Source organism: Arvicanthis niloticus, unplaced genomic scaffold (genome assembly GCF_011762505.2).
Source record: "Arvicanthis niloticus isolate mArvNil1 unplaced genomic scaffold, mArvNil1.pat.X pat_scaffold_1414_arrow_ctg1, whole genome shotgun sequence".
Classification (NCBI taxonomy): domain Eukaryota; kingdom Metazoa; phylum Chordata; class Mammalia; order Rodentia; family Muridae; genus Arvicanthis; species Arvicanthis niloticus.
Genome location: NW_023045383.1, coordinates 14758 through 24546, shown reverse-complemented (window position 1 = coordinate 24546; position 9789 = coordinate 14758). Strand labels below are relative to the sequence as shown.

Here is a 9789-nt window from a genome sequence, read left to right as displayed (position 1 = left end):
TAGTTTATGTATGAGTACACTGTTGCTGTCTTCTGACACAGGAGAAGAGGGCATCAGATCCCATTACAGATGGTTGTGAGCCACCATGTGGTTGCTGGGAATTGAACTCAGGACCTCTGGAAGAGCAGTCAGAGCTCTTAACCACTGAGCCATCTCTCCAGCCCGATGCTTTAATTTTCAAGTTTGGATAGTGACATACCTTTTCTTATGTACTAAATGGGCTGGATGGTGGGGGAGGGGCAGCAGGTGAAAAGGTTGAGCTCCTTGCAAGTGACAATGATCACTATGAAACAGAAACACAGAGAGGTGCTGGGACAGGGATGGGGGTGTCTCCCTTTTCCTTTCTATTGTACTGGACTGACATGAGAGGCTGGAATATATCGAGCTAGAAAGAGTAACAAGACAGGTAGGTGACAGTCCCTCTGCCTGCTTTAGTTCCCAGAAACTACAGTCCTTAGGAACGAAGTCCCTAAACAGTCTCTTTAGGGATAGTTGATTTAAAAAAAAAAAAAAAAAAAAAAAAAAAAAAGCTGCTATGAACCTGTAACACTCAGAGTTCTTTCCCTCCACTTCCAAGACATAAGACAGCTTTGAGTTACTGCTAGACTTTATTTTTACATTTTATTTATCTGGGGAGATGGGAGTGTGCCTGGCACAGTGTAGGCATAGAGGTCATTAGACCACAACTTCTGTGAGGAGGATGAGGAGGAAGGAGTTCTCTCCACATATAAGTCCTGGTGGGTTTTTGTTGTTGTTGTTGTTGAGACAGTGTTTCTCTGTGTAGCCCTGGGTGTCCTGGAACTCTCTGTAGAACAGGCTGGCCTTGAACTCAGAGATCTGCCCGCTTCTGCCTTTCAAGTGCTAGGACTAAAGATTTGAGCTGCTACATCTGGCTGGTGTGATATTCTAACTCTCCTAGTCCTCCAGAACTGAATGCTCCTTCCCTTTAGGACATCTGTCTTGTTCTATGTTACACTCACCTCTCCAGAACAAACTCTTCTGAATATTCTCCCCCATAAGGGCCTCATCATTGCTGACAGACAATGGTACTGTAACTCTCCTAATAAAGCCCATCTGAAGAGTAATTTCATCTCAGGATCCTTTCTATGAATCTGTATTATCTTTTATCTATAACAACAACAAAATCTCAAGCGTATGGATTTCATATTTTCTGAGTGAAAATACTCCAAAAAAGTGTATACTAAATGACCCAATCTTTAAAAGAACTCCAAAACCTATTATACTGGTGCATATATACAACTGCAGGTGTTTTGTGCTTCCATTCAGGCAACAGAGAAAACTTACTGGCCAAGGTAAGGGAGGGAAACTTATAAATTAAAACCAAGTAAATGAAAAAAAAAAAAAGGGGGGGGGAACCCTAAACTAAAACTGAGCCACAAAGATAATAATCACGCGTACCTGTAACAAAAAAAAAAATCGTGCTTACTCGGGCAAAAGATCAAAAGATAAAAACAAACAAACAAACAAACAAACAAAACAAAACAAAAAAACCCAGAAGACCAGGTCCGATTCCCAGTGGCTCACAGCTGCCTGGAATTTCTGTTCCGGGGGCTCTTATGCCGTCTTCTAACCTCCGCACCAATAAGCACACACGTGACGAATAGACATACAAGCATGTAAACATTCGCACAATAAAAATAGATATATAATTTTTTTTAAGACAAAAAAAAGTCTACGCTGGTACCAACAAATCGTCCGGAGGACGTCCGGAAAGAGAAGTCCGTTTGCATGGCGTACCTACTTCAACAACCCCGGAAGAACAGCAAAAACCGGCTCCGCTCCGGCCTTCGGTTTCCCGGAACTGAACGGCCTAAGTCGTACATTCAGAAAGCCGGGGATACCACGAGTCGTAGTTCCCTTGGACCGGAAAAGGACTAGTTTACCGGAAGCTACAGTTCACCGAGACTGAAAAGGAAACGGACCGACGGAAGTCGTAGTACGGGAGTCCCAGGTCATCTAAGGGGTTGTGCTCTCGGAGGCGGAGCGAGGACTACACAACATGGCCGGTCTGGAGCTCCTGTCCGATCAGGGTTACCGGATAGACGGCCGCCGCGCGGGGGAGCTGCGCAAGATCCAGGCGCGGATGGGCGTGTTTGCGCAGGCCGATGGCTCCGCTTATATCGAGCAGGGCAACACCAAGGCACTGGCTGTGGTCTACGGGCCTCACGAGGCGAGTAAGCGGCAGGGACCGGGGGCTCGTGGCCGCACGTCGAGGGAGTAGACCCAAGTCTTACGACTTAACTCCTCCGCTTATGCAGCAGTATACCAAAATCCCATCTCTGAGTCTCTGGGCCTCCCTGGCATAAAGCATCTCAACACACGTTGTCCCAACGTGTTGTAGAGGGAACGATGTGTGAGCATCTGCGAGGAATTGGCTTCTTCTGACTTCACCTCATGAGCTCTTTCCCCCTGGCTGACTTCCATTTCAATCCTTTCTTTGTGTTACATCCTCTAAGACATGAATATCATTATACCCTGAGTTTTGAGACCTCTTAGGAAATTGTATCCCTAACGTGGCCCTCAAATTTAAGTATCAGGTTCCATGATGTACTGAGAATTTTGGTTTCTTTAAGAACCCAGTTATGTGATTATGTTTTTGTTTTAATCTCAAGTGTGGGACATGGGGCTGCTTCAGATTGTCCACAGCCACTATGATTTGTTTCACACAGGGACTGGCCCGTGGCCACACGTTGAGGAAATAGACCTAAGTGTTACTGCTTAACTCCTCCGTCTCTATGGGCCCTGTGCTTATCTTTTCTCCTGGGCTGCCTGCTTTATCTCTGAGGTGCCTCAGCCAGTCTGGCGAAGCTCCACGCACACCCTGATCCTTTAGTTCAATATTCTGACATCTTGTCGGGGAAAAGACCTCCCAGGCTGTTTCTGCACCTACTACATCGATTTTCCTGGGTCTTCCAAGTCGCTTGTTTCCCTACTGGAATATAAACCCCCAAGACAGGGACATTAGATTAAATTGTCTGCCTTTATGGCTGAGTTTCAGTGCTGTAGCAAGGCCAGCAAAACATGGACATTTTAAGGTTTGCTAGGATATGGAACTCAGCTTTCTAGGTGGAAGCCAGGATGATGGTCAGGTATAGAACACTGAGGGCAGACTATTGGCAGGTAGAGGGACAGTAGATCAAATAAAGTTGAGGGGTTACCAAGGAGGTGAGGACCCAGGGCTTTGAAGGTCAGGAAAACTGAGATTTTCTTTTACGTGTAACAGGAAGTTTCTGGAAGGTAAGTAAAATATTAGTTTGTAGGTGACACGGTCAAATCAGATGTTTGTAAACATGGTGGCCACAATGGGAATAATTTGGGAGGAAATGTTGCAACCGAAGAACAAAGAGTTGCCTGCCAAAGGTGAGGATGATATGGCTTAAGCTGAAAAGTAGCCCCTCCCCCCAGCTATGATTTGGAAACAAAGTAGCTGCTTTCTGAAGCACTTTAGAAAGAAGAGAAGGAAGGTTGAGCCATCGAGTGTCAGTGACCCAGGAGGTAGACAGGCCTGGCTCATTCATTCTTTTTACTCCAGATCCGGGGCTCCCGATCTCGAGCCCTGCCTGACCGGGCTCTAGTGAACTGTCAGTACAGTTCGGCAACCTTCAGCACAGGTGAGCGCAAGCGAAGACCTCATGGAGACCGGAAGTCTTGTGAGATGGGGCTGCAGCTACGCCAGACCTTCGAGGCAGCTATCCTCACACAGCTGCACCCTCGCTCTCAGATTGACATCTATGTGCAGGTGAGCTACCTGCAGCGTCCGACCACGCCCCAGGGGCGGGGCTTAAAGATATGAGGGCTGTCTGAGATGCTGGAGGATGAGATGTCAGTCTCATGTCTTGATGCCCCCTGCAGGTGTTGCAAGCAGACGGTGGGACCTATGCAGCATGTGTGAATGCAGCCACGCTAGCAGTGATGGATGCTGGGATACCTATGCGGGACTTTGTATGTGCATGTTCAGCTGGCTTTGTGGATGGCACAGCACTAGCAGACCTCAGCCATGTGGAGGAAGCAGCTGGAGGCCCCCAGCTAGCCCTGGCCCTGCTGCCAGCCTCTGGCCAGATTGCACTGCTTGAGATGGATTCGAGGCTGCATGAAGACCACTTGGAGCAGGTGCTAGAGGCTGCTGCCCAGGCAGCCCGAGATGTGCACACTCTGCTGGATCGTGTTGTCCGGCAGCATGTGCAGGAGGCCTCTATCTTACTGGGGGACTGAGTGGAAGCCACCCATATCCAGAATAAAGGCCTTTTCCTCTCCTGAACACACCTTACTGTACAGCACTTCAAAGCAGCTCAGGGCCCTATAGAGTGCAGTCCCTAAGTGGAAAGAACTTGTGCTAGGAAGAGCAAGTGCTCATGTTGTGTCTGCCCAGATACCAGGGTCCACAAAGACCACTAGGAGTCTGAATCTATGCAAAACAGAGAGTCTTTATTCATGATTAAGCTTAGACCCTTAGATTCCTCCAATGCATCAGATTTGTGCTGAGAGCCCCGAGCCTCAGGCAGAATTTTCATACTAGTTTGAGCAGGGAACAGGGGTCTCTAGCATAGCAGTTGCCTTATTTGGCAAGGGTTGATCAGGGAGCCGGGGTCTCTCGCCTGTCAGTTGCCTTATTTGGCAAGGGGTATCTTGGCACACAGGGTTTGGTCATTGATGAGCAATTTATCTGTAACCTTTGGAATTTTAGGCACTTTCCCTCTATTTCCCTGATTGGCTCTGGCCTAGGGCAGTTTCTTCCTGGAATTGTTGGTGCTATTTCTAATAACCACAGTTCAAACCAGGGACAAGCAGGCTCAAGATGGAGTCAGCTTACAAATTGGAATTTCATCTGTCGCCTGTGTTCCTCACTTAAGACCTCCGACTAAGTAACGTGCCATGCTTACAGAGCCTGTCAGGAACAAAAGCACAAGGCTGAAGTAGCACTCAGCTGGATATGGGTGCCCATCATTAAGAAATGCAAGGTTAGACTTATGCAGTGGTTTTCAACTTGTGGGTCACAACCCCTTTGGGGTCTCATACCCGATATCCTGCAAATAAGATATTTACATTATGACATAACAGCAAAATAATTTTATGGTGGGGGGGTCACCATAACATGAGGAACTGTATTAAAGGTTAGAATGTTAAGAACCACTGGACTAATGTCTTCTTTCTGTGGGCCTTTTCTGCCTCTTACTTTGGGCTCTAGAAGGAAAGCAAACCTCTGTTGCACCTTGGTCATTTATCCTTAGACTCTTACCTCTGCACCCTTTTAGAGAAATTGCCTTCATCCTCCACCACCCCTCTCCTCTGGTCACCAACTCACTCACTGTGCCAGTGAGCCCACTGTCTTAAAGTTTATGACATCCATAGAAATGATTCAACATCAGATCCTCAGTTCACATGGGCCCTAAGTCATAGCTACAAAACGGTCGTTCACTATCTCCCTTCAGCAGGCATTCGTCTTCTCCCCGTTCTAGCTCTCTACCCACCTGCGTTACACACTCCCGAGAACCTTTAGGCAAGCACACTATTACTGCTCCGTCTGAGTTCCGCCACTGTCCCGCCCTTCAGCTGCCCGCCCGCAGCTTCACAGCCCCAAGTTCCAGTTCCGCCCACTGGCCGCCACTGCATCCTGTAGTTCTCCAGCCTACTGCAGTTTTGAGCACGCGCAGAGCTAGCGACCTCCATTGTGGACATGCGCAAAATGTGGTTTCCAAGGATATCTGCCGCTACCGAGCGTAGTGGCGCGATGGATCCTGGGACCGGAAATTAAGGCGTCACTGGGCGCCGGGTCTGACAGGAGCCCGGCTCTTGGAGGTGTCAAGCTGCGGCGAAAGCAGAGCCCCGCGCCCCGCCATGGGTCTCCTGTCGGACCCGGTGCGCCGGCGCGCGCTCGCCCGCATCGTCTTGCGCCTAAACACACCTCTCTGGTGAGGGCGGGTACAGGGGGCGGGACTCGCGCCTACTGCTCCAGGGTCTGCGTCCTCCTTGCTAGTGTCACTCAGGCACTGAGCTAGGAGCTGTGGTCCCTATCCATCCCTGATATAGCGTCTCGGGTCTTCTTTTTTTCCCCTGGAGGCAGGATTTCTCTGTGTAGCTCTGGTTGTCCTGGAACTCGCTCTGTAGACCGGACTGGCCTGAACTCAGAGATGCGCCTGCCTCTGCCTCCTGAATGTTGGGATTACCGGCGTATGCCGCCAATGCCCGGCTTCGGCTCCGGTTTTTAATGGCTTGGACCCTCTGGGGCATGGTGGAAGCCACGAACGAGCGTTCCAGGTCGGGCTAATTCTGGGCCCCCTCTATACTCTCTCGCAGTGTGCTGAGCTACGTGGCTGGCATCGCCTGGTTTTTGGCGCTGGCTTTTCCGCCGCTAACACAGCGCACTTACATGTCGGAAAATGCCATGGGCTCCACCATGGTGGAGGAACAGTTTGTAGGTGGAGACCGTGCTCGGAACTTTGCCCGGGACTTCGCTGCCCACCGCAAGAAGCCGGGGTGAGTACCTAGCGGCGGGCTGGGCATTTCAGGGGCGGCCGAGACCAGGGAGCTCTACTTAGAGGCTGTCTTTGTGTCTCCAGGGCTCTGCCAGTAGCCTGGCTGGAACGGTCCATGCGATCTGTAGGGCTGGAGGTCTACACCCAGAGCTTCTCTCGCAAACTACCCTTCCCGGATGAGACCCATGAGCGCTATGTATTGAGGGAAAGGGGTGTGCCTGGGAGAAAAGCACATTGGAAGGGTGGCTTGGGTTGGGTGTCTTGTTGAAGTGCTCTGGAACCAAGAAACTCTGGGAGGGATGGTCTGAAGACCTCTGGTGGTGGCCATTGTAGTGCCAAGGAAAGAAGGCAGGCTTCAGGCTGTCTTCTGGTGGGTCTGCTGAGGCAGTCCCATCAACACTTTGTGCAGATGGTGTCAGGTACCAATGTGTATGGCATCCTGCGGGCCCCACGTGCTGCCAGTACCGAGTCCCTGGTACTTACCGTACCCTGTGGTCCAGACTCCACCAATAGCCAGGCTGTGGGGTTGTTGTTGTCACTTGCTGCTCATTTCCGAGGTAAGGCTCTGGGACTCTGGTCAGGGAGGGTTTGACCAATGCCCCAGGCTCTTACTGACCCTGCCTTTGGCTTCCAGGGCAGATTTACTGGGCCAAAGATATAATTTTCCTGGTAACAGAACATGATCTCCTGGGCACAGAGGCTTGGCTTGAAGCCTACCACGACATTAATGTTACAGGTAAGTGTAGCCCTAGTTTTGCTCCCATCTCTTTCAGGGTCAACTGTTGTCACTTGAACTCCTGTAGTGCTCACTGCTTGCTCCTACAGGCATACAGTCATCTCCCCTGCAGGGCAGGGCTGGAGCTATTCAGGCCGCTGTAGCTCTGGAGCTGAGCAGTGATGTGGTCACCAGCCTTGATGTGACTGTGGAGGGACTCAACGGTCAGCTACCCAACCTTGATCTGCTCAACCTCTTCCAGACCTTCTGCCAGAAAGGGGGCCTGTTATGTACACTCCAGGGCAAGGTGGGACCACCGGCTTGGGAGCATGGGGCCTGTGAGAAGGGGTGAGTCTGATCCTGTCCCCATGCCTCCAAAGCTGCAGCCCCAGGACTGGACATCACTCGAAGGGCCATTGCAGGGTCTGCAGACGCTGCTACTCATGGTGCTGCGGCAGGCCTCTGGCCAGCCCCACGGCCCCCACGGTCTTTTTCTGCGCTATGGAGTGGAGGCCCTTACCCTACGTGGCATCAATAGCTTCCGCCAATACAAATATGATTTGGTGGCAGTGGGCAAGTAAGTCTCTGGACCCCTTTCCATGCTTGAGGCGGTATCTAGCTGGGTTGAGAAGATGGCTAGTCCTGACCTGACCGTGCTCCTGCCAGGGCTCTGGAGGGCATGTTCCGCAAACTCAACCACCTCCTGGAGCGCCTACACCAGTCATTCTTCTTCTACCTGCTGCCTGCCCTCTCCCGCTTTGTCTCCATTGGACTCTACATGCCCGCCACGGGCTTCCTGCTCCTGGTCCTTGGACTCAAGATATCCTCCACCCTCGTTCTCATTACTCACTTGTGGACAGACTCACCCAGATCCCTTTAACTATAAAGTGGGACAGTCCTTCATCCTACCATAGGGGTGGGGAATCGAGCCTAAGATCTCCCAGCTAGCAAATACCATGTAATGTCTTGTCGGGGTCCTTGACTTGCTCTATGCTCTGGAGCTGTGGATGCAGTTACACGAGGCTGGATTGAACCCCGAGGAGGCTGGGAAGGCTCCTAGCCCTGGGTCTCCACTCTTGGCCACACAGGTGATAATATACTCTGCTGCTCTCAGGATAGGGTTTTAAACACCCCTGGCAGTGCTTTCTGCTGCTACCCCTCAGTTGGACGGGTGGTATGCGTCCTTGGGAGTTCCCCCTATGCCTCTGGCCTAACTCCAAGTACCCATGTGTTCTGCAGGGTGTAGGCCTGGCCTCACTTATGGCACCCCTACTGATCTCTCAGGCCATGGGTTTGGCCCTCTATTTCCTGCCTGTGCTGGGCCAGCACGTAGCTACTCAGCATTTTCCAGTGGCTGAAGCCGAGGCCGTCGTGTTGACACTGCTGGCGATTTATGTAGCCGGCCTAGCCCTTCCACACAACACACACCGGTGAGCAGCTGGGCTGGACAGGTGGAGGTGGCCCCTGGGTACTTAGATGGATTCCGGACTGCCCTTGAACTTCTTACCTTGTAGAGTGGTCAGCTCACAGGTCCCAGACAGGGGCTGGATGGCACTGAAACTGGTAGCCCTGATCTACCTGGCACTGCAGCTGGGTTGCATTGCTCTCCTCAATTTCTCCCTGGGCTTCCTGCTGGCTGCCACCATGGTACCTGCTGCCGCACTCACCAAGCCCCATGGACCCCGGTAAGTGCTGGTCCACCTCTTTTCCACCAGGACCTTTGTCCCTCACTGAGGCCAACCCTCATTTATTCACTTGCTGGCATCCACCATGGTACATACTTAAATGTTGCCCTTGTCCCCAGGACACTCTATGCTGCCCTGCTGGTAGTGACCAGCCCAGCAGTCACACTCTTCAGTAGCCTGTTTCTCTGGCGGGAGCTTCAGGAGGTACCACTGTCTCTGACAGAGGGTTGGCAGCTCTTCCTGACAGCATTGGCCCAGGGTGTGCTGGAACACTACACCTATGGCGCCCTCCTCTTCCCAATACTGGCCTTGGGTCTGTATCCTTGTTGGCTGCTTTTCTGGAATGTTCTCTTCTGGAAGTGAGGTCTCTGGGAAGGGATTCCCCAAGCCTTCATTCTACCTCCTCCCTGGAAAATAAACATGTGCTCTGTTTCTGTACTTTGGGATCCTGACCCACTGTCTTACCACTGTCAGAGCCCCTGGCAATTGGCCAGGCATTCCCATTCAAGTCTTTGGAGGAGCCACCCTGGTCATACTCTCAGGTGTTCCTCTCCTGATAGCAGAAGTGGGAGCCCAGCCCCATCAGCTGGAGGGGAGACTCAGCTGGACACTGAAGGGGCAAGTGTAAACCCACTCCCAGCTCTCCATGAAGTCCTGCAGGTAGGCAGGTCCATGTGACTATGCTGTGCTCTCCAGTGCTGTGCTAGAAGCGATTCTGGGGCATGAGATAATCTGCAGCAGGGTTTGAGGGCCTGACAGTAGCTGTGGTACACAGAGACCTCACAGCACCATCTTTAGTCCTGAGCTGAAAGAACAAGAGCTGGAATCTTAGGAGGTTCAGGGTTTGGGCTGTGTTTCTAGCCCAGGCTAGAACTTCAGTGTGGGCTTTATATGG

At 51.5% G+C, this 9789-nt stretch overlaps 2 protein-coding genes across 2 annotated transcripts; both read left to right on the top strand.

Moving 5' to 3' along the window:
• The first annotated feature begins 1955 nt into the window (after positions 1 to 1955).
• LOC117701601 (exosome complex component RRP41) lies at positions 1956 to 4279 on the top strand. The gene is made up of 3 exons (XM_034493182.2): positions 1956 to 2191; positions 3554 to 3760; positions 3874 to 4279. The coding sequence occupies exons 1-3, from the start codon at positions 2021 to 2023 to the stop codon at positions 4231 to 4233; spliced, it is 738 nt and encodes a 245-aa protein (XP_034349073.1). The 5' UTR covers positions 1956 to 2020; the 3' UTR covers positions 4234 to 4279.
• Positions 4280 to 5760: 1481 nt separating this feature from the next.
• Positions 5761 to 9332, top strand: LOC117701600 (GPI-anchor transamidase component GPAA1). Its single transcript, XM_034493181.2, has 12 exons — positions 5761 to 5930; positions 6316 to 6495; positions 6579 to 6690; positions 6904 to 7051; positions 7129 to 7230; positions 7320 to 7516; positions 7590 to 7786; positions 7876 to 8029; positions 8202 to 8297; positions 8449 to 8639; positions 8724 to 8894; positions 9014 to 9332. The coding sequence occupies exons 1-12, from the start codon at positions 5857 to 5859 to the stop codon at positions 9255 to 9257; spliced, it is 1866 nt and encodes a 621-aa protein (XP_034349072.1). The 5' UTR covers positions 5761 to 5856; the 3' UTR covers positions 9258 to 9332.
• The last annotated feature ends 457 nt before the right edge of the window (positions 9333 to 9789 follow it).

Coding starts and splice junctions, on each gene's coding strand:
- LOC117701600 (XM_034493181.2), top strand. CDS start 5,857: ATGGGTCTCCTGTCGGACCCGGTGCGCCGGCGCGCGCTCGCCCGCATC. Junction 7,052..7,128: donor ACTTGCTGCTCATTTCCGAG/GTAAGGCTCTGG, acceptor TTTGGCTTCCAG/GGCAGATTTACTGGGCCAAA. Junction 8,640..8,723: donor CTTCCACACAACACACACCG/GTGAGCAGCTGG, acceptor CTTACCTTGTAG/AGTGGTCAGCTCACAGGTCC.
- LOC117701601 (XM_034493182.2), top strand. CDS start 2,021: ATGGCCGGTCTGGAGCTCCTGTCCGATCAGGGTTACCGGATAGACGGC. Junction 2,192..3,553: donor TGGTCTACGGGCCTCACGAG/GCGAGTAAGCGG, acceptor TTTTTACTCCAG/ATCCGGGGCTCCCGATCTCG. Junction 3,761..3,873: donor AGATTGACATCTATGTGCAG/GTGAGCTACCTG, acceptor TGCCCCCTGCAG/GTGTTGCAAGCAGACGGTGG.